This window comes from Mercurialis annua, linkage group LG4, assembly GCF_937616625.2.
Source record: "Mercurialis annua linkage group LG4, ddMerAnnu1.2, whole genome shotgun sequence".
NCBI classification, from domain to species: domain Eukaryota; kingdom Viridiplantae; phylum Streptophyta; class Magnoliopsida; order Malpighiales; family Euphorbiaceae; genus Mercurialis; species Mercurialis annua.
This window is the reverse complement of record NC_065573.1, coordinates 40,426,742-40,450,485: the sequence shown is the minus strand read 5'-3', so window position 1 is coordinate 40,450,485 and position 23,744 is coordinate 40,426,742. Positions and strand designations below refer to the sequence as shown.

General features: G+C 30.4%; 5 protein-coding genes across 5 annotated transcripts; 1 reads left to right on the top strand and 4 right to left on the bottom strand.

The window, feature by feature from the left end:
- Nucleotides 1-4,409: 4,409 nt before the first annotated feature.
- Nucleotides 4,410-6,246, top strand: LOC126678092 (probable WRKY transcription factor 53). Its single transcript, XM_050372965.2, has 3 exons — nucleotides 4,410-4,939; nucleotides 5,201-5,329; nucleotides 5,502-6,246. Exons 1-3 carry the CDS (start codon nucleotides 4,602-4,604, stop codon nucleotides 6,082-6,084), a joined length of 1,050 nt encoding a protein of 349 aa, XP_050228922.1. The 5' UTR covers nucleotides 4,410-4,601; the 3' UTR covers nucleotides 6,085-6,246.
- A 26-nt stretch (nucleotides 6,247-6,272) lies between these two features.
- LOC126678093 (uncharacterized) lies at nucleotides 6,273-7,877 on the bottom strand. Its single transcript, XM_050372966.2, has 4 exons — nucleotides 7,488-7,877; nucleotides 6,980-6,997; nucleotides 6,666-6,859; nucleotides 6,273-6,566 (listed from the first exon to the last, which is right to left on the bottom strand). Exons 1-3 carry the CDS (start codon nucleotides 7,825-7,827, stop codon nucleotides 6,666-6,668), a joined length of 552 nt encoding a protein of 183 aa, XP_050228923.1. The 5' UTR covers nucleotides 7,828-7,877; the 3' UTR covers nucleotides 6,273-6,566.
- A 948-nt stretch (nucleotides 7,878-8,825) lies between these two features.
- Nucleotides 8,826-13,025, bottom strand: LOC126677628 (probable pectinesterase/pectinesterase inhibitor 12). Its single transcript, XM_050372344.2, has 3 exons — nucleotides 10,163-13,025; nucleotides 9,662-9,897; nucleotides 8,826-9,457 (listed from the first exon to the last, which is right to left on the bottom strand). Exons 1-3 carry the CDS (start codon nucleotides 11,118-11,120, stop codon nucleotides 8,999-9,001), a joined length of 1,653 nt encoding a protein of 550 aa, XP_050228301.1. The 5' UTR covers nucleotides 11,121-13,025; the 3' UTR covers nucleotides 8,826-8,998.
- A 903-nt stretch (nucleotides 13,026-13,928) lies between these two features.
- On the bottom strand, nucleotides 13,929-19,286 carry LOC126677630 (anthocyanidin reductase ((2S)-flavan-3-ol-forming)-like). The gene is made up of 6 exons (XM_050372347.1): nucleotides 19,137-19,286; nucleotides 18,797-18,951; nucleotides 17,448-17,660; nucleotides 16,692-16,736; nucleotides 14,839-15,182; nucleotides 13,929-14,130 (listed from the first exon to the last, which is right to left on the bottom strand). The coding sequence occupies exons 1-6, from the start codon at nucleotides 19,249-19,251 to the stop codon at nucleotides 13,986-13,988; spliced, it is 1,017 nt and encodes a 338-aa protein (XP_050228304.1). The 5' UTR covers nucleotides 19,252-19,286; the 3' UTR covers nucleotides 13,929-13,985.
- A 986-nt stretch (nucleotides 19,287-20,272) lies between these two features.
- LOC126677629 (putative anthocyanidin reductase) lies at nucleotides 20,273-23,654 on the bottom strand. Its single transcript, XM_050372346.2, has 5 exons — nucleotides 23,413-23,654; nucleotides 23,099-23,268; nucleotides 22,793-23,005; nucleotides 21,223-21,611; nucleotides 20,273-20,538 (listed from the first exon to the last, which is right to left on the bottom strand). The coding sequence occupies exons 1-5, from the start codon at nucleotides 23,525-23,527 to the stop codon at nucleotides 20,352-20,354; spliced, it is 1,074 nt and encodes a 357-aa protein (XP_050228303.1). The 5' UTR covers nucleotides 23,528-23,654; the 3' UTR covers nucleotides 20,273-20,351.
- Between the last annotated feature and the right edge of the window lie 90 nt (nucleotides 23,655-23,744).

Here is a 23,744-nt window from a genome sequence, read left to right as displayed (position 1 = left end):
TGGACCGGTTAACCGGTCCATGCCCACCCCTATGATTTATACACTATTTTGGTGCATTCTTTCAAATAAAGGATAATTCAACAGTAGGATATAAATAAACAATAACTATAGTAGTTATTTGAGAAATTGGCAATGTTCTAATTTATGATTTTGAATAATGATTGTGTTCAATGGTGAAATCATTATTTTTTTCAGCTCGTGACAAATTTTATTTGATCATCTAAGTTATTTTATTTTCAAGCCGTCCAAACTTAATTTTCAAGTAGTCTTAATTTTAATATAATTTTCTATCTTCTTTTCTTAAAAATAATCACTTCCTTTAATTTTTCAAAATTTACAACGGCAGCCGGGACTAAATCTACCGCAAATCTAAGATGGTTGCGCCCCTTATTAAGTTTGAGATTAAATTTAGGCCAAATTACTGTGAGACTCCTCAAATTTCTAGCACTCTTGAAATTAGTTTGATTCATTAGTCCATTACATTTATTATTTCTCCTTTCTGTCCTTTACTCTTTTTAGTTGAATTGGTCAAAAAAATTAATTGTCAATAATAAAATTTAATTTAATTCAAAAGTCATAAACTTATTTTCTTTTCAATTAGATTCATAAATATTTCTAATAATGCAAAATTAAAATAAATTTGAAAATCAAGTAAAATTATTTAAAATTAATTAAAATAAACATAAAATTTATTAAATTTTTGTTTTTTTTATTTTTAAACTAAATTTTGATTTTTTATAAAAGTTACAAATATAATGAAGTCTATAAAGATTTTTACAAAATAATAAAAAATACCAACCAAATTTGAAAAAAAAATTAAGCATACTCTCATAAAAAATAAAATATTATTTGATATTAATCATATCATTATATATTTTGAAATACACATCAATATTATCATTAGTCCTTATGTAAGAATCAACCATCAACATCAATAAGAATTCAAGCTTTTGATAAATGGATTCCCTTTCTATTTTTCTTCTTCTTTTGACATCTTTGAATTGAAAATTTTACAATTCCAATTTACTTCATGCATTTTTTTCCTAATTATAAACTCTTCTTCATCATCTTTTCCACAAGCATAGACGAATTGGTCAAATGTTGGTAAACAGAGAAAATATTAATAATGCGTAAAGAGAGATTGTTAGAACAGTTAAGAGAATCTGTTGGGACCCAATAACTTGGTCATAAATAAATAGGCTAAACTCATCTTCAGACTCCCATATGTTTTCCGTTCTGTTTTTTTTTTATATTTATTCAGTTGTCGCTACTATTATGATGTGAAAATGATAAAGTGGATTTGAATTAATGTGTTAAGTTTTTTATTCAGTAGGTCCTTGTATTTTAAATTTTTTATTTATCTGATTCATGTACTTTTAAATAATTGTTTAACATGTCCTTTTTCAAATTCGGTCTCATGCGCGTATCGTAATGAGTGTAGTACACACTCTTTTTCCATCCAGTAAAGAACTTAAAAATTCAAACTAAATTAAATATAAAACTAGACAAGAATAAAAAAAAATTAAAAATTAGATAAATAAAATAATAAAAATAAATGGACCTAAAGATGAATTTGGCCAAATAAATATACTAGAAGCTATAAATGTCTAGAAAATCTTTTTTTTTTCATGTTAAGTATGAGAGGAGATATACGTACAGTATTTTCCACGAAAACGCGTTATTGGAAATATTGCAGATTGGCATTATTAGCAGAGCTTATCCTTTTCGATTGAGATCAACCACAAATTTGATTTGTAATTAGCAAACGTTTATTGTACTATTTGCACATGTTTCTTATGATTTCATGATTACGGTAAGTCGAGTATGGGTTATGCAAAATAAAATTTGAGTTCAGATGAGTTTAAATTTTTAAGCTCGATTTCAAGTTCGAACCACATTTGAGCTATTTGAGTTCGAGCTCGTTATGAGTTTAAAAATTAACAAAATAATTATTAAAAATTTATCATATACATTTGATGCATTGCCATTTTTTTTATTATTGAACATGAAATTCTACTAATTAAAATAATATACTAAGAAAATTAATTATTATTATTTAATGTATGTAAGAGACATACTTTTTCTTTTGGTGAATGTAAAAGATGCATTTAGACTAGCGAACCTCATGAGCTTCTATAATTGATACTCTAGGTCAGTTTGAAATTAAATTCGAGTAGCTCGACTCTGATAATTCATATCGATTTTAAAAAAAAAAATTAATCAATATTGTGTAACTCGTAAATAACCAAATTCATTTACATTAAATAGATATGATGTATAGTGTAGAACTATTTTATTTATAGATAGATGAAAGTATATAAAATATTTGACCATAATTTTATAAATGTGAATAAAATAAAATCTTAATACATACTATAATCAAATTTTATATTATTACTTGAAAGTTTAAATTCATAAAATAAATAATTATCTATCATTTAGTATATGTTTATCCCTATGCGCGCGCGCAGAAACTAGCAAAATAATTAATTATTTTGAAAATTTTATTTACTTTAATTAACAAAAAACATTAAAACTGAAAAAGAATATTTTTGTCAAAACAAAAATTAATAGTTGCTCTAAAAATATTGCTAGCCATATGGAAACATCATGGTGTTGGTAAATGACAAGAAAGATTTGCCATGGTATAATATCCGTCTACATATAAATAAAACAAGTACTTTTTTTTTATAATTAATAAAACAAGTTATAATCGGTTTCCTAACTAAATGAGAAGCTATAAATCCTAAAACAATTAATTTTGTTAATACAGGTTAATTACATTATCATTACTAACAACCTATAAACAGCATATTGAACCAAGCTATTGATTATATTTATAACAAGTCGGTTCCCCCAATATCAACAATCAAAATGGATTGGTTATATATATATATATATATATATATATATATTAAGATCGTGGATTCATTTCCTCCCACAAGCGCTCTCCCCTCTTCAATTATATATATAAAAAAATATAATAAATTTATGATATAATTTCACCACACCGACAATTAATTCAGGTGATCTATTAAATGTGTATATATATATATAATATATCCAGCTCAAAGCAAAAGATTTACAAAAGTGTAAATCATGTAAGCTGCATATATTATAGGGTTAAATTCAACGTTTCACTTTTATAGATCATATTTTCTATAATGTTTTACTGCACATTTTTTAATTTTTCACGCTTTTGCATTGTGTAGTGTATAGTCGTTTTCACCAAAAATGAAACTACAGAATGGCACCATTTTATATAAATGACATCATGAAATCAAAAGGTACTACAAAATGCCAAAATCTGAAATGTTGAAATGTGCGATGTAAAATTTTAAAAAATAAAATAAAATTATTTTCAAAATAAAATGTTGAGATTCAATATTAAATAGTTCTATACAACGACTGAGCCAAGGTAGCTAGGGCCAAACAATTTTTTTTTATAAATTACCTTTTAAAACAATAAAAAGTAATAGATTATATAAATGTATCCTACTTCAAATTTTTAATAATTATATTTTTTATTGTATATTTTAATAGTATTATATTTTTTTTTAAGTTAAATGATATCATATAGTCTGACTCCATTACTGATTCTATATTATATATGCAAATTTTACAAAAATTTTAGAAAAGTGTAAATTATGAAAGTTGGTAGAAAACGCGCAATGATGTTTGAATTTTCTGAGTCTACCGTTTTCCTTACTATTACTAATACAACACTACTCTTTCATAATTTCTTGAACTTTGACCTTCTAGTTTTCTTACACAAATGATTTGCCATAAATAATGTTTTTTTCTTTCTCTTAAGTCTCAATTCCAATCATTCCTTGTCATACACCACAAATCACATAAATAAAATAAACCCTTTATATCCCTCTTTAAAGTTTGGGTAAGCAAAAAGGTCGGTTTGATTAAAAACCAACCAATTTAACCAAATCGATCTAATTAGTAATTTCAGGGCAAAATCAAATTAATTAAAATTTGAAAAGTATACAATCAAATCGATTGAGTTAGTCGGTTAATTTAGTGAAACCGATAAAGATATAAAGAATAATAACAAAACATATTGCAGAATATACGGTTAATCGGTTGTTTAAATTTTAAGACTCAACCGTAATCAAATCGACCGAACTAACCAAATGAGCTAAATTCTACAACCAATTTTAACTAAAATAATCCAGTTAAATTGGTTAATTCGGTTTAACCGACCCCTACTTTAAAAGTATTTGAAGGGGAGAATTGGTCAGCACTCTTCACTTGGACCTCCTCACTTCTCCAAACATCTCATGCAAATAAAGACCATAGACTAGTCTAAGCTGAATAACTCGTTTTCTTCAGTCAAACTTTAGACTTTCTATCCATTATTTTGCATAACTATATATATCATCTCCTTCTTTTCACTTTCCTACTCAACCCAATTCTCCATAATTCCACTTCTCTCTCTACACTTCATTCTTTTGCTACATTTTAGTCCATATCTTTTTGCTTATCTAGTGTAATCAACCAGTTAACTACATGCCAAACTAGCAAAACTTCCAAAAGTGTACCTAATTGTTCAATAACTTGAGTGATTAGTGTTAAGTGAATTGATAAAAATGGAGAGTAGTTTGAGTTGGGAGCAGCAGACATTGATAAGAGAGCTAATTGAAGGAATGGAGTTGGCAAAACAGTTAAGGGTACATTTGAATTCAACTGCTTCAGTTGAAACTGGAGACTGTTTGATACAGAGGATTTTAACTTCTTATGAGAAGTCTCTGTTGATTCTTAACTGGAGTGGCTCACTGTGTCAGCAACAGAATGCTGTTACTGTTAGTGGTACACGTGGCAATGTTACTACTGCTGGTGGTGGTGTTCCAGAGTCTCCTATGTCTGTTAATGGAAGTCCTCGAAGTGATGAGTTTGATGGTGTTCATCAGAATGCATCCAAGAAGAGGTGATTATGATGCTTAATTAATAGTTGAACGTCTTTAGATTATACACGTTTTTGCAATTTAATTACGTTTTATAAAATTGGTAAATATAGGGTTATCATTATCGATATCTCAAAAAACGGCACTTGGCGTATGCATTTACCAACTTTTATAAAACGTGGTCAAATATTAAAAATGTGTATAGTTCGTAAATGTATAAAATAAACAGCCCTTCTTGTTTCTAGTAAGGTTGTGCTTAACTTAGTTTTGTACTAATTTTGCAGAAAGACAATGCCAAGATGGACTGATCAAGTTAGAGTGAACCCTGAGACTGGACTTGAAGGACCTCATGATAATGGCTATAGCTGGAGAAAATATGGGCAGAAAGACATTCTTGGAGCCAAATATCCAAGGTACAACTCTTTTTTTATTGCCATCTTCCCGTTTTTTAAAAACGAATCAGAAAAATACGATAACGAAAAGCCAAACACGAATTGTCTGCCCAAATAATAAGTCTACGAAAAAATAGAACTTAACAAATTTCAGTGCTGGAAATCTTACAGAAAAACTGTTATTTATATGCAGGAGCTATTACAGATGCACCTACAGAAATACACAGAACTGCTGGGCTACTAAACAAGTACAAAGATCAGATGACGATCCGATGGTATTCGAGATCACATACCGCGGAAACCACACTTGTTCTCACGGCCAACAATCAGTTCCGACACCAGCATCTCCGGAAAAACAAGAACAGAAACAAAACAATAGCAATAACCACAATCAACAACAACAACAACATTCACAAGATGCACTTTTGAACTTGCAAAAGAATCTGAGAGTTTATACTGAGGACCTAGAAAATAAAGATTCCGTATTTCCCTTCTCGTTTCCTCCCGCTTATGGAAGCATGAAAACTACAAGCAGTTATTCTCCGTCTTTCATTTCTCCAGCTACACCTGAACCAAACTACTATTCAGTTTCACCATTTCAGATGAACAATCATGTAGGATTTCAAAATTTTCACCGCTCCGATTCTGATTTCACTGATATTATTTCTACCAATACTTCAGCTGCAAATTCTCCAATCGTGGAGCCAGACTTCTCACTTCAGGCTGTGGAATTTGATCCAAACTTTCCATTCGACACAGCAGGATTTTTTTCTTAAACCCATCTTAACACTTCAAAGTCTTTTTTGTCTTTCAGTAATCAGAGTAGCCTAGCTTTTATGAGAAATGAGAAGAGGAGGCATGTAAAATAGATATAGTAACAACATTGTTGTAAAATTGTGAAGTTTTCAAATAAATGACAAGAATAACTTTATGAGTTACATACAACAATCTTCCGAGATATTAGTTAATCCAAACATCTCACAAGAATTCTCACTAATGGACATACATTTACATGGCATTATACAGAAACATTTCGAATGACATTATACAAACTTTTGCATAGCCTAATTAGATACAAGTGGAAAGTATGAAGAAAGAAAAGAAAAGAACAAAGAGTTTACCCTCGCCACAGAAAAACGAGAATGAGACAGCATAAAAACAGAACCAGTTGAATATTCGACCAATGATGACGACCAGACACCGGAAAAATAAAAACGAAACAGCAAGTCATGAAGTATAGGCCATCTCAAAATCCACTCTGCAATTAAGAAAAGCTCAGTAGCATAACTTGTGGATCAAACAAGGGGCCATAGTCCTTAGATAAACTAATAAGAACAAATAAGCCTGTGTTCTTTACCTAGACAGAAGTCTTATTTTCGTCTTTGATGTCCGGAAGCAAATCTGATGTCGTAGATTGGGTTTCTTGTGCATTGGTCCTCAGAGCTTGCATCAACCCCATGACAATGAATAAATTGGTGAGAGTAAGAAGCGACTCAGCACCTCCATGTAACCAATCCACATTAGACAAGGAAGTTCCATAATGCACCTTTGCTGTCTCAACCACACAAGAGTGAGTTAAGTTTCATTGGAGTGTTCAACTTCATAATCGACAATAAACATCTTGAACATCGAAAATATACAAAGTAATTCTTGCTTAATGGGAGAGATTACCATATATTCCAGCCGGGACTGCTCAACAAATGTGAAATCATCCGACAAATACATCAAAATGCCACCAAAATGAATAGTTAGCCAGAATAAATCAGATAAATACAATAAAAACTTGAAGAATATAGTTATTTATTAAATTAGTAGCACTCTTTTGAGTGTTTATTTCACGCAAAAGTTGTGACACGTCACTTTTACAATAAGAAAACGAGCATCTGACTTATTTTTTTATCATTAAACATTCCAACATGGAAAAAGACTCACCGAGTTTGATGCACGAATGACGTGGCACAACTATTGCGTAGTATAATTATTCAAACTCTTTAGGCTAAATTCACAATCATTTGTGAATCAAAGTAATTTAGGCCAGCAAATAGGTTACAACATCTACTAAATTTTGTCCATTTCATAGCAACAAAAGTTCACCTTATCCACAAAATTCTCTCAATTCAAGACATTTCAATCCAAAAAATAACATAAAAAGATTCAAATTTCAGCCAAAGAAACTTACTAGTAGCCCCAACAAACGCAAGCAAGAAGTAGAATCCAAAGAGAGTGAGCTTAGGAGCAGTGTTGGATTTGGTAATGAAGTACAAGAAACCAATGTAAGGGAACAAAGAAAACGCAAAAAGCTGTGGAGCAATGCTTTGCGAGTCGATACTAGGCGCCCATGGATCAACTGGAAGCAAAGACACACTGCATATAAACCCTTCTCTCTTGTTGAGTGTTGAATCTTTTAACAGTTTGAAGTCATTTCCCAGTTTAAAAATTGAATGTTTATGGTGATTTTGCAAGAAAGGAGTATATGAAATGGGTATTTTGCATAGAGGTTGCAAAGCAGCGATCGTCATTACACTAGTGATTATAATTTCTTGGTGGAGAATTGCAGTAAAGTAAATAACTAAAGTACTACTACTGGCTACTGACAGGCAGAGAAATGGATTACCAGGCCTTCTTTTCAGACCTACGATATGGGCTAGCAATTTTGACCCAACTTCCAAAACAAAGTGCACAAAGAGTCCAGGCGATCTTCAAATTTATATTTCGGAATTAAATAAGTATATTTTAATTTTTTCTAATCAATCAGATTTTTAAATTTATTTTAATGTCAAATAAATCATTTTAATCAATTAGATATCCAAATTTGTAATTCGAGATCGAATAAATTTGTGTTCGAGTTGTACATTTTTTGGAGTTGCTTGGCTTAAATTAAGAGAGTTTGGAGACCTAATTGATTGATGAAATTAAAATGAATTATTTGATCTCTAAAATACAAGTTCGAAAATTTACTTAATCTAAACATATAATTAAATTGTACTTATTTAATTTTAAAATATAAATTTAAAAGAGAGTTAACTAAGAAGTTGTTTGGGAAGTCAAATGACAAAATGGCCGTAATTTTTCGAAAATTTACTTAATCTAATACATATTTACAATTACTTATTGTTTTTAAATAGTCCACAAAATTTGAATAAAATCAAATGACAAAATGGCCGGAGATCATGAATAAACTGGTTGTATGATGATATGATTATTCCATATCAAGTTTTGACTTGGATTCATAAAAAAATAAAATCGATTTGGATTCTCCAGCGCCACAATCTCTCAATTTTCACGCCTAACAATTCTCAATTTCAAGAAGTAGATTCTGTCTATTAAACAAATTTTGATATCAACATATTCCAACATCTAACGACAAATTAACTTGTCATTCCTCGTTGTCTTTGTCCTTCGAACAAGCCTAATATTCTTGATCATGCGTCGTAGTTGTATTTGGTCAAAGCCATGCACTAACCATTTAAAAAAAATACATAACTATTTATTACTTTATTACAACTGGAACACGATATCAAGAATTAAAAATTAATATAATATCAATTTGGTTATATCCAATTAATAAAAAAATACATACACTTCTTTCTCAATTGAACTATGAACAAAAAAATCAATTTAATTTATTAATAATAAATAAATTAATAAGCATTAACATAAACATACTGTCACTATATAGCTAAACTAATTTCAGATTTGATCATCATAAGGAAATGAAGTGGAATCTAGCCACTGATCACCAGCAATAAAATTCGATACAGTAAAATCATAAGCATCATAATCATCCATTACATGGTACCCTTCCCACGTAACTCTATTATCAATTCCAGAACCTGCTCCTTTATTATCATACTCACCATAATATAGATTCTCCAAATTTTCATTTTCATCACCAGTCCATTTAATCCACCCAGCTGGATCAATAAAACCACCAATAAAAGAATCAAGAATCACAGTCCTTGAGTACTCCATCCATGGCCTGCCTAAGTAGCTTCTAACCCTAGTTGAAGCGGAGGATAGATCATCGGTAGCTACAATCGAGCAATTCTGTATCGATATTCCGGTGTTTTGATCAGATGTTTCTCGAGATTGGGCGGTGATGACATTGAACTGGCCGGCCATTGGCATTTTCGAGATAATGTTACACCTCTGCAGAAAATAGCAGACTCGTAATTTTTTCATAAGATGAACAAAATTATCGAATAATATACATTTTAGATAATTTTATAAAGGTGATGAAACGAATTTTTTAAGGTGGTAAAATAAACTTTTTAAGTCTGTACTATTAAATTCACATAAGTTCATATCATTGACTACAAATTAAAAATTATTTACTGTTCGCTCCGCTCATACCTGAATGATAGTGGCGGCATTGCCGAATATGTAATCTATAGTGCCCGATATGTCACATTCTCGATAAAATTGTCGAAATGAGTGCACGTATAAGGTGTCTTGGCAGCCATTGATCTTGCATCTGTAAATTGCTGCTAGGTCTGCGTTTATGCGTAGGGCAACGGCTTGATGCTTCTGTGGTCCGGCTGTGTTCTCTATAGTTATGTCCCTGGCCAAAAAGCCATCGCCAGATACAGCTGCAATAATTTTTCATTAAAATATATATTCAAAGGTTAAAAATAACTAAGTTCTTTATATTTTTATTTAATGTATTGATACAGTTAATGCAAAATATAAAATTATTGTACCAAAGTGGTACAAGTTATTATTCAGGATGTATTCTTTAACAATTACGTTATATAAATTCATCTTGTCTAAATTTAAGACAATCAAATTAACAATTAATTAAGTTTTTTTTTTTTTTAATAGGTACAAAATTAAGAGGTTTTATGAAAGTCTTACCAAGAGTTGCAGATCTGAAAGAAGTCCAACCATCATCCACACTTCTACTTCCGGTAATGAAAGTGACATCACTCCCATCTCCGATCAGAACAATGTTACGCTTATCTTGTGTGATCTCTACATTCTCCTTATACACTCCTTTTTTTACATAAATTAATATTCTTGTCTCACTATTACTCGGAGCGAATTTTATAGCATCACTTACGCTACTGAAATTTCCACTTCCATCAGCAGCTACTGTAAGAACATGACTAGGATCATACTCATCATCACCATCATCGCCATCACTTTCCAAAATCCGACGATCTTTCTTCGAAACCCATTTCGGAAACCCTAATAGTCCGCGTCTCTGATTTTTCGGACCCTTTTTAGAGGCCTGTTTAGGAAGCATTGATAAAGAATTACTTACGTGCATATACGTATCCGTCAACGAATTGACAAGAACACTCTTCAACGGACCAGAAGCGGAATCTAGTCCCTGTAAGCATGTGTTTTTGTTCGTCAACGATGCGCTAAGATACGTTCTTGCATCGGAAAGTTTACGAGGATCACCAGCTTGGATTCTTGAAACTGATATTCTTTTTAAGGAAGATAGTGTAATTTGGTGAAGTTCTTGACAATCTTGAATTGTACCTTTTTGTTTTTCGATAATATCGTTTGATCCGCCGCCGATGTTCAAGAACAGATTAGTTAGCTTTTCTATTTCTGATATTGCAGCTTCAAGAGAGTGGAGAAGAAATGTAATTAAGTTTGAATCAATATTTATATCGATTGGATGCGCCTTTAATGAGTTAAAACAAGCATTTGGGTACGGTTTGTTGTTACAAAAGTTTCTCAAATTAGAGAGGTGAGTATCAAGAGAATTCGAGTTTTTGACAGGTAATGCGGTTGTAACAACCATGGTGGCGGCCGGAGAAAGGACGAGGATAAAGAGGAGATTGAGAATGGAGAAAGCCATTAGTGAGTAGGCTTTAGCTTGTAACTTGTTTAACCTAATTAGGTTGCAGATGCAATAATTATAAATTTGGACAATTTATAAATATAGAAACTGCATGAGCATTATTGTATTATGTTCTGGCTACAAAATGCGATAGAGTCACATGGCATTGGAACAATATACTGCTTATTAGACTTAAGTAGCAATTTACCCCTTCAACTTGTAAGCAATGAGCAATTAACACACAAATTAATTTTGTTGGCAAATCAGTACACGAACTTGTTGATTATGAACAATTAGCCTATTTTGGCAAATTAACTTACAAGTTAAGGGGGCAGATTGCCAATTTAAGAGACAATTAACTTACAAATTAAGGGGGTAAATTGCCAAAATGGGGCGAATTGCCCATAATCATCAAGTTCGTGTGCTAATTTGCCCATAAATTTAATATATGTGTTAATTGCCCATTGCTTGCAAGTTCAGGGGGCATATTACCACTTAAGTCTTACTTATTATATATATCATGATCAACATGCTATAGTTTTAATTTTTTTATATTACAAAGTCACCTGTGTTTAATTAATTAGAGCCTATTAATTTTTCACATCCACTTGATGCAAAGGAATGGATAATTGATGCCGACAGCGTGGCTTGTAGGGTGTGCAAAAGGTACTCTGCTTCGGTTCAAAAATAAAAATGTCAAAATCGGTCTTAAGAAGTTACAAACCAAATCGAATTTCAGAATAAATATCAGTTCAATTCGATCCAATTTTATCAAAATAAAAGGATAATTATTTCCTAGTGGCTTCTACATTTTTTTTAAAATTAAAAAAGTATAATGGTAGTATCCTAATTATTGCGACTTTTTGTTTTGGGCGTTCTTAGAATTCAATGATCAATTAAAAAAATCACGGGCCAACAAACAATATTAATATGTTGCATTCGAAAAGTTCGATGTTTTTCAGTCAAATTCCATTATTTAGACTTTTAAAACACAACTTTTCTATTTTTAAATTACTTAGTTTAATTTTAATTATTCTTTTTAATTATATTATTTAGAATTATTTTATTTTGACAAGTAAGTTAAATTTTTAACAAACTTTAATTTTAGTATAAATTATAAATATTATATCCAGTCGAGACAGCTTTTGATTATTCTAATTTGAGCATTCTCTATTTTCCTTTGATATTTCTTAGACTAATTACTAACAGATTTGGATGCCTACATTTTTAGTAACTTCTTGATTCATCAAGTTATAGAAGACTGCAGCTAACAATTGTGTACGATTCAATAATTCATCAATGTTTATCCTTTAATATACAATCTTTGATGAAACAAACTACCATAAATATTTATTTAAAAATAATTAAAATATATATGTCATTTCATAGGGTTTAAGAAATTGAACCTGCAACTTCAGTAGAATGTGCGCAGCGCGTTTATAATTTGAAATATAGTTCATTGGTCTTAAAAATTTGGTTATAAAAACAGAAAAAAAAACTCCATTTAAAAATTAGCTCAAAATAGAAATGTCACAAATTCAATGTTTAAGCAACATAAAAACAAAAAAGAGGACATGAATATTTAATAAAGTGAAAATTATAATTTTTTTTATTTATCTCATGTAGCTTAAATCAGATATTTTTGAGGTCCCGGTACCGCTTGATGTCTGGAGCAACTATTTCGATTAAGAGAAATTCTTAGGTAGACTCAGTCTACCACGTCATCCGTGGACTAACCTATCATATTATAGCATGTCATTAAAATAATGGCACTATTGTAATTTTGTTTATTACTTATTTACATTTTTGAATAGTAATTTACGATAGTGCCATTATTTTAATGACGTGTCATAATGTGATAGGTTTAGTTCACAGATGACGTGGTGGACTGAGTTTACCTAAGAATTAATTAAGAGGGTGTTTGATAACCCAACTTATTACTTAAATTAATATATTAAGCACTTAATTGTTTTAAGTTGGTTTGATAACTCAAAAAAGTTCAACTTAACTTATTCAGTTAAGTCAAAAACCACTTAAAATAATAAGTCAAAAATTTTGACTTATTTTTTTTTACTGAAAACATTAAGTTATTAAATATTAGTTTTATCATTCAATAAACTTTATATTTTTATTATTTTCAATTATTAGTCATGAATAAAAATATTTTATCTCATTTTTTTTATTATCACTAATTATACTTAAATTAGCACTTAAAATTGCAAATTACTATATTTTTCATCATGAATATTTTATTCTCCATTTTTATTTTGTTTTTATAGTCTATATGTCATTATTTAATATATCCGCTTTTAAAATTTTATTTAGACTTCCGTTTGTAACACACAACAATGATTATCAGATTTAAACGGTTTTTTAGAGTTTTAAAAGGTATTTTATTTATGGACCGATTTTTAAATTAAAGGGGAGATTCATTTTATTTTAAAAACTCATTATCAATATAAGCAACTAAAATTTATGATTTTTATTTGTAATATGTGTATTGTTCATAATATTTTTTAAATATTTTTTATTTATATTTTAAAAATTATTTGTATTTAGTAATTTATTTTTAAAATAGTTAATCTTTAAAGATTTATATATAAATATAATAATTTCAATAATATTCAGTAGTTACAGACTTGCAGTTATCAAACAGACTTATTTAATTCAGCACTTAAAAAAATCAGCAATTATTATTTTCAGCACTTAAAATTCAGCACTTAATTTTCAGTACTTAATTTTCAGTTTTATCAAACGCCACCTAAGACATAATTTTTTATTTTAAAAAACCGTTTTATATTTTAGACTCGAATGTGAGGCTTCTGATTAAGGAGAAAAACGTTATTGCCAATTTATTCCAGTTTCTCCTAATGTAACGAGTCTTTATGGGAGAAAGATCTCTCCTAAACGCTTGCCGCATTCTAAGCTTTCATCTAATATCTTCTTCAAATCATATTTATAATCAAAACCCAGCTTTGACAACTTTGAGGAATCAAACTTTATCTCTTCTTCTGTTTCCCCCATAAATCTACAATCAAACATTCAGTTGTTATCACCTTCATAAATCTAAAACTATAAAGGCTTTATATCTTAAAAAATCCTGACCTTTTATCCCCTTTTCAAACCTACCACGACGTTGTAAATCTGTCAATTTTATCCTATTTTGTATTTTTTCATTTCAATTGTACCCTAAAGCATAAAATTGACCTTTTTTTATTTGGTAAAAATTCTTTAAATTGACCCTTTTTGCAATAGAGTAACTTTTTATATTAAATTGACCATTTAAAAAAAAATATTGAACTTTTGTCAAATAAATAAAGGTCAATTTTATGTTTCAGGGTACAATTGAAATGAAAAAAATGCAAATTGGGGTAAAATTGACAATTTTTCAACGTCAGGATAGGATTGAAAAGGGGACGAAAGGTCGGGGTTTGTTAAGACATTAAGCCAACTATAAACAACGTAAATTGTGCTTTTTTACTTTAGCGATTGTCATTTTATTGTTTATATTTTGATTACTAAGTTTTTATTTTCTCAACTCCAAAAGTTGTTAGCTATTATCGCTTATGTGGCCGACAAATGATTATGTGGCACACAACTTGTTGTCACATAAGCAATTATTGATCAGAGTTACAGTAACTGTCTTGTTATAGAAAAATAAAAGTCGGATTACCAAAACAAAATAAAAAAATAATAGTAAATCAGATGGTAGAAAATAAGAATTTAGTGATGTTACCTATCATCAATCTTAAATTGAGGGTAATGTTGTTGATAGTAGAGAGCAATATCTCTACTAGTTGGATTGGCAACTGCACAAAGAAATCTACCTTTGGCCTCAGAATTTTCCATGCAAAAGATATGAGCTTCACAAACATCATCAACATGCACAATAGGAATTGAACCCAAAACTTGTTGAAGGAACCTCAAACCATGATTATAACCCCATACATTCCCTGAAATTGGTGAACAAATCACTTGTATGGTAGATGGCACATGAGATGTCAAAGTGTCTCCTCCTACTAGCCCAAGAGCAAGAGTAACCACTTCAAAATTGGCACCATCTAGTTTCATATTGTTATACTTCAAAACTTGGGTTTTTGATATTTGGGTGCCTCAAAGGCACCCAAATTTCCAATTCAGTGCCTCTTTCGGAATTAATTCCGAAAGAGTGCCTGGTCCCACTCGTTCCGCATTCTAGGAATGCGGAACGGATGGGGTTCCGCATTCCTAGAATGCGGAACAAGGGCAGCAGCTGATTAACAAAGTTAATCAGCTGCTTAAGCACGTTCCGCATTCTAGGAATGCGGAACGTGCTTCCCCAATGATTGGGGAGACAGTTTTGTCTCCCCAATCATTGGGACTGCAATGATTGGGCATTTAGTGCCCAATCATTGCTGAACTTTTTAAAAAAAAAACAAATTTTATTTAATTTTTTTTATAAACACTATAAATTAAATACAATGTTATCAAACGATATATTAAAAATCGATTTAAATGCTTGTTTGATTTAAGTACTAATTTTAACAAATTGAAAATATCTGGGTACCGGAGCCAACTACCGCATGTAGGTCACTTAATTTGTATCTCTGAGCCTTGGTTTTGCATATATAACTTAGTCTCTAAAATAAACACACCTCATTCACTCTCATTACAGAACAACAAACTGATTTTGAGTTTCCGAATGGATTCTTGTCCTCAAAGAGACGACGGAAGGCCGATGTTCAAATCAAAAATACCCCGTTTTTTCAAGATTATTCTTGACGACGCCCTTCGTGATGGCAAGCTTGTAAGTCCTTTTACCTTTTTTTAATCAATTTTTTGATCTGCATAACTTATAAGAAGAAGATAGACTTTCTAACTTCACCATGAACATGTAAATTTCTACGTATATGCACAGTATATTCCAAGAAAATTTGTCAGACTCTACGGAAACAATCTGCCAAGTTCAGTAGTCCTCAAGGTTCCAAGTGGTGCAAAATGGAAACTAGATTTAGTGAAATCTGATGGTGAGATTTGGTTCCAGAAGGGTTGGCAAGAGTTTGTCAACTTTTACTCTATAGCTTATCGGTCATTTCTAGTCGACCACTTTCAGTGTTTTATTTTTTCTTTTATTTATTTAATGAAGGTTCAATAGAAAATCGTTTATTAATTTATATCGATTTCTAAAATTATATCATTTGTTAATAATAATTTAAAATCGTTATTAATTTATATCGTTTATTAATAATATTTTTTTAAAAATTATTTATTAATTTTTTTTGGCAATGATTGGCCCAATCATTTGCATCTCCCCAATGATTGGGGAGACAAAAGTGCTCCCCAATCATTGGGGAGAAGCAACGTTCCGCATTCCTACAATGCGGAACGTTGCTGAGCAGCTGATTAAGCAATTAATCAGCTGCTTAAAGCGTTCCGCATTGTAGGAATGCGGAACGCCACGTGTTCCGCATTGTAGGAATGCGGAACGCCACGTGTTCCGCATTCCTACAATGCGGAACGCGTGGGACCAGGCACCTTTTTGGAATTAAATTCCAAAGAGGCACACAACTGGAATTTTTATTGCCTATGAGGCACAGGAATATCAAAAACCCTCAAAACTTCTTTCTCTGCTAATGTCTTTCCTTTAGTATAACCCTGCATATATTACAATAAAAAAGTATAAATATATAACCGATGAGCTGTACCTCAAATGGTATAAGTGGTAGGCAACATTTTGCTTAGATCGTGGATTCAATTCCTTCCACAAATGATTCCCCTTTCTTAATTATAAAAAAAAATCTAAATATAAGATTGAAAATTATTATCTAAATCGAATTCATGCTTTATTCATGTATTTGAACTAACCAGATATTAGAAAATGAAAAACTGATAATTATTGCCACATATTTTAAATTAGTATTTTGATTTTAATTTGTATATAATTTTAGTACATATTTTATAATTTCTAATGCACTTAGTTCAGATCGAACTCAAAATTTCCCTCCTTCATAAAACAAAAATGAAATATTTTAAGGAAGTGTAATTTTTCAAAGTGAACCAAAGTGAGCAAGTCGGTTTCCGGTTTATTTGGTTATTCTAGTTCGATTTACATTAAAACTTAATTGAATTCTTTATATCCAGGACCAAGTCGAAAAATTAATTTTTAATAATATCAAACCAAACCAAATTTGACTGTTTCGGCTCAGATTTTTCACATTCCAATATCACTACTAGAAAATCGCTTTTTTTACCAAGGGATACCGTCGATGAATTCTTATTCGAGCGAACGGCAACAGATTTAGTGACAGAATCAGTGAGAATATTTTATTTATATTTCCGATAGAATATTAAAAAGGGAGAAAATACCATGTTATGGTCACTGGCACAAGAAAATGATAAATCAAGAGGAGTCCAACATGATTCATCCATACAACATTTGAAGCTATTTCCATCTTCATTCAATGGAGAAGCTGCCAGAACTGTTGCGGTGTAGATCAGACGCTTAACAGTTTTTGATCTAATGCAAGATTCCACTATATTTTTCGCTCCGGCCACCGTTGCTTCAGCCTTGTCTTTATACTGTTTTTGACCACTCAAACATACTATAAACACACAAATACAACAAGGAGGCACGCCAATTGAAGAAGACTGATATCATTTTTATGTCAATGCTTTATTCAAATATACGTAAGATAAAGCATCAATTTTATGATGTCTGAACTTTTTTAAATCTACTATTTTAGTTTTAAGTTTTTAATTTCTTTGAAATAAGTACTTTAAATTTTTAAAAATACATCAAACTAGTGCTTTTAGTTATCTAATTAAACTATAAAATATATTAGGTAAAATATGTCTCTCGTAATTTTAAAAATATTTTAAAAATATAATTATTGATTTGTATCGATATAAAAAAGTAAATATTAATGACTGACTATTAAAAATGGAAATTTTTATAATTGCTTGGTAAAAGAGAGGAATTAATAATGAGTGGAGAACAAAATTAATAAGGAAAATTTTTTGATTAAAGAAACTTTTTAATGAGAACAGTATGGGCTGAATACATAGTTTGACCCCTGAACTTGTACCCTTTTACCCATCTAACCTCTAAACTTAACGTCTCACCTATCGAACCCATGAACTTGTTAAATAACCCGATTTGACCCCCGAACTTGATAAATACGTAAACATTTAACCCCTCCGTACACAATTTCTTCTAGACCGTTTCAAGTGACAAGTGGACACGAAGGGTTCAATACTTACATATTTATCAAGTTCAGGGGTTAAATCGGATTATTTAACAACTTCAGAGGTTCGATAGGTGAGACGTTAAATTTAGGGGTTAGATGGGTAAAAGGGTACAAGTACAGGGGTCAAACTATGTATTAAGCCGAACAGTATGCATATGAATAAATAGAATTAATTAATTTAAATATGTCTCATCATTTTGAGAAATATTTTTTATAATTTAATTACTAATTTATATAAAAAAAAATTAGTGACAAATTTTCGAAAATGAAGCAATGTCATCGGAGGATAAGGAGGGAGCGGAAAAAAGGATAGAGGTGAGAGGTACTAGGGCTGGATCAAGAGGTTGTCGCCCCCTGCTCCGCTCCTTTCTCCGCCATTTTGTGTAAATAGATATATAATAAGAAACTTGGAGAAAACTAGTATTGTTGAATTATGTATAAGTAACGGATTGAAGAAATTAATATAACCTGAGATGACTTAGGAGTAGCAATATGAAAAACAAATTCACAGCCATGAATTGCTTCTTCAAAGTCATTGTTTTTGTCTAAATCAGCTTCGAAAAGAACCAAGTTGCTCTCTGCATTTGGGAAGGACTTTAGTAAGTCAACCTTCGATGCCTCTTCTACAATTCAAACAAACTTTACATGATTAAAAACGCAGTCTAATTGTGATGGATATTTATGACGGAAAAATATCTGATGAAAAAAATTTATGTGACGAAAAGACAGTCAAATTATAACGAGGTTTTGAATTTTTGCGACGGAATTGTAACGAAAAGTAAATTATGAAGAGAATGAAAGTAATTACTCAAGTTTCTCAAAGTTGCATGGACAGTATAGCCTCTATGTAAAAGCTTGTTTATAAGCCATGAACCAATATAACCAGAACCTCCGGTAACACACACTTTTGGGTAACAATTCATTGATGTTTATTTTTTTTCCTATGCTTATGCTGTAGGTCAATCAACAAGATATGTTGTATTTATGCTACTTCCTCCGGTCCATAATATTTTTCGCATTTTGGCCATTTCACATAAATTAAAAAAATAACTATGTCTTGATTTGTGTATAGTTTTACTAAACTGTCCATATTAATTGTCACTTATTTTATGTTTGACTAGTTCTTTTAACTTTACAAAGTATTTATTGCTAGGGATAATTTTGAAAAAATAGCAGTTAATGCTTTCTTAAAACTCTAATGTGACAAATATTATGGGCCAAAAGAAATTCTCAAATGCGACAAATATTATGGACCGGAGGGAGTAGTTTTTAACTTTTAATTTTTATTAAAGAAAACTCTAGATATTATTAATAGAGACGCTATACCATTTTTATCCGTTAAATATAGAATATATAATATTAAAATAAGATTATGTGCACCTTGCGAATAAAAATATAGCATATGGTATTTAAAAATATATGTAATGATCTACAGAAGAAATCAAGAAAATAAACAAGAATAGATGTCTTATTATTACCCATCTTGTTATTGTTGTTATTATAAATGTAAGTTCAAAATTCTTAATTATTGGTGTACGGCCAAATGGAAAAATCCACTTTTAGTTTTGAAAAAAGCAAAAAACATTACTAATGCTGTTTTTAATTCTTGGAAGTTTTTGCTTGTACTTGTGAAATTGTAAATCCAATCCAACTATAGTGAGTTCCTTTGTACATTTTTATTCAATAAGAGTTATTATAAAAAAAATTGATTTTTAAGTGAATATTTACATACCGTATAAAAGATATAATATGCTCTGTGTACCGTAATTTTACAATATGAAAGTATAACAAGATTTTTGTAAACCAAATTAATTTTTTGGTTATTTCTATTAAAAAAAAAACCTATCTTTTTCTTGAATTTTACATCCGCTTGGCAAACGTTAAAAATGTCATAAATTCAACTATTGTTTCTTAGACTTCTGATTGGTCATGTAAAAATCAAAATTATGACACAAAAGATAAGTTATTAATTAAAGCGATCGGCAAAAGTTACAGAAAATGAGAAATTACAATCACTTCATTTTCATTCTTGAGCTGCAATTATTTTGGTGCACAGCCAGGGCTCGTATTGGCGAGAGAAATCTCCAAGTCGCTTGACACATTCCAAACTTTCATCTAATATCGTCTTCAAATCATATTTATATACAAATCCCAGTTTTGACAACTTTGATGAATCCAATTTTATCTCTCCTTCTGTTTCCCCCATAAAGCTGCAACCAACATTTACTTGTTACCACATAAATTTATGTTTTCATAATCGTATAAATATATTTTCTAATTATAAAATTATGCAAGTGCCATCAATGAAAAGTCGAGATATAAAAATAATTTGCGATCAATGAAAAGTCGAGATATAAAAATAATTTACTCACATATTTAACAATGTTATAATAAACTCATCATCAACCACTCCTATATGTGCAAGTCAACTATCGACAATTTGCTAATACATTATTTTACTATCAAGTTGATGTTTAGCTCTTTTTATATTCCTATTTGTTTGCCTTAGTTATAATTGATGGCCAACTATGTTGTCACTTATTATTTTCATTTTGTTTTATATTTTAAAATTTCTGATTGAGAACATAATTCCAACTTTAGAATTAAATACAAATAAAATCATGAACTACAACATATTTTACAACTTCCACACAATTTTTTTATTGTTTATAGGCCAATCAATCGGTGTTGATGTGGACGTTAGAACCAGTCTTACCGTGCCTTTCATTTTTGGGCTATTATGTTCTACATCAACACATATTGATTGAATTGTAAAAAAAAGTTTGTATTGCAAATAGCAAAATTAAAAATTAGTGCTCAAAAACAAAATAATTTGCAATTAAGCCCCAAATTTATGACAAATATACCCTTACCTACTAAAGAATAGATCTTACCTATCTTGAATCTTAAATTGAGGGTGATGTTGCTGAAAGTAGAGTGCAATGTCTCTACTAGTTGGATTGGCAACAGCACAAAGAAATCTACCATTAACCTCTGGATTTTCCATGCAAAAAATATGAGCCTCACAAACATCATCAATATGGACCATTGGAATTGAACCCAGAACTTGTTGCATAAACCTCAAACCATGATTATAACCAAATAAACTCTCCAAAATTTGTGAACAAATCACTTCTATAGTTATAGGCAAATAAGATAGCACCGTGTCTCCTCCTACCAACCCACAAGCAAGAGTTACCACTTCAAATTTGGCACCATCTAATTCCATATTGTTATACTTCAAAATTTCTTTCTCTGCTAACGTCTTTCCTTTAGTATAACCCTACATTTATGAAAATGAAAATGTTTACACAAGATTTTCAAAAATGGGTCAAGTATTTGAGTGGTACCTAAATTTAACCACATATTTTAAATTGGTATTAATTTGTATATTTTTAGTACATGATCTTTAATTTTTATTTCAAGAACAAGTACCTCAATATTTTCTGATCAAATTAAATTGGCGTGACAAACTATAGTTAAATGGCCTAATCACTCAAAAACCCCTCACCTTTAAACTTTTTTCCAATTCCACCCCGACGTTGAAAATTTGTCAATTTTACCCACTTTTGAATTTTCCGTTTTCAATTGTACCCCAATATTTTAATTTTTGTTAATTTTTTTACTTAAATGATGAAATCATTCAATTAATTAAGTCTAAACATGAAATTAAATTCTTTTTTATTCAAAAAAGTACAAATAAGTCCTTTATTTTTAAAAACTAACTAAAAACCATAATCAAATTAACACTAATTTAAATTTTTAATTAATTTAACTAAATTTAAATAAATTTTAAAAATATACAATTAATATATGCGAGACATGGAAAATGTTTTAAACAAATTTCCAAACGCAAAAGACGTTAATTTAATTTTTCAGGTTACAATTGAAACACAAAAATGCAAAATAGGGTAAAATTGACAAATTTTCAACGTCAGGGTATGATTGAAAAGGGGCTAAAAGGTCGGGGTTTTTTAAGACATTAGGCCTAGTTAAATTGGCGTGACAAACTATAGTTCAAACGTCAATTGTCATGCTAGAAGAAATTTTAAGAAAATGACAATATAACAGTCGATTTGACGATATACTTTTAAAAATATAGTTCAAACGGTTGCCACTAGTATTGAGTTATGTTTGCATGAAATAAAAAAAATGTGAACTGTGATATCAAATTGATATAAATTAAAGTTTATGTACCAATTTGAAAGATACCGTTAAGTTTAGGTACCACCCATATAATGAACCAGCCAAACATAAAAATAGTAAAAAGGATCAATTGACCCCTCAACTTGCCACATAAGATCAAAAACGTCATAATGAAAGCATGCAAAAAACCTCACAGCTTGTATACTGTAGCTCATTTAAATCCCTCAGTTTTATTCAGAACGGTCTGCAATTATGTTTATTGAAAATGATGTTTTCGATCTTATGTGGTAAATTGAGGGGGTGAAAGGCAGAAAATACCATGACATAGTCATTGCCATAAGAAAATGATAAGTCAAAAGGAGTCCAGCAAGATTCATCCATACAAGACTTGAAGCTATGTCCATCTTCATTCAACGGCGAAGCTGCCATAACTGATGCAGTGTAGATCAGACGTTTAACAGTTTTCGATCTAATGCAAGCTTCAACTATGTTTTTCGCTCCGGCCACCGTTGCTTCAACCTTGTCTTTGTACTGTTTTAGAGCATTCAAACATATTGAAGAAGACTGATATATTTCTATGCCAATTAATGTTTTGAATTATGTATATTGAAGAAATGAACGTACTTGAGAGGATTGAGGATTATGTTGCGTAGGAGTAGCAACATGAAAAACATATTCGCAGCCATGAATTGCTTCTTCAAAGTCATTGGTTCTCTCTAAATCAGCTTCGAAAAGAACCAAGTTTGTCTCTGCATTTGGGAACGACTTTAGCAACTCAACCTTCGATTCGTCTTCTGCAAATTAAAGACACTATTAAACTGAGATGGAAAATGATCTGATGAGAAGAATTATGTGACGGAAAAAACAGTCAAATTACTATGAGTTTGTGAAAATTTAGGACCCAATTGTAACAAAAAGAATAGAATGAAAGTAATTACTCAAGTTTCTCAAAGTTGCATGGACAATGTAGCCTTTGTGTAGAAGCTTGTTGATAAGCCATGAACCAATATATCCAGAACCTCCTGTAACACACACTTTTGGGTGACAGTTCATTGATCTCGATCTGTTTTTCTTTTTCTATGCTAATGATCAACAAACTATGTGCTATTTATGCTTTTTATTTTTACTTTTAATTTCTATTATGAAAAGATTGGATAATAAGTGTACGGTGCAAAGCCGCTATATTATTTTGTTTTTGTTTTTTTCATATTTGAGGTTAAGCAATCAGAAGCATCAATATCATTTATTTTACCAAGAAAAGCTAGCTATC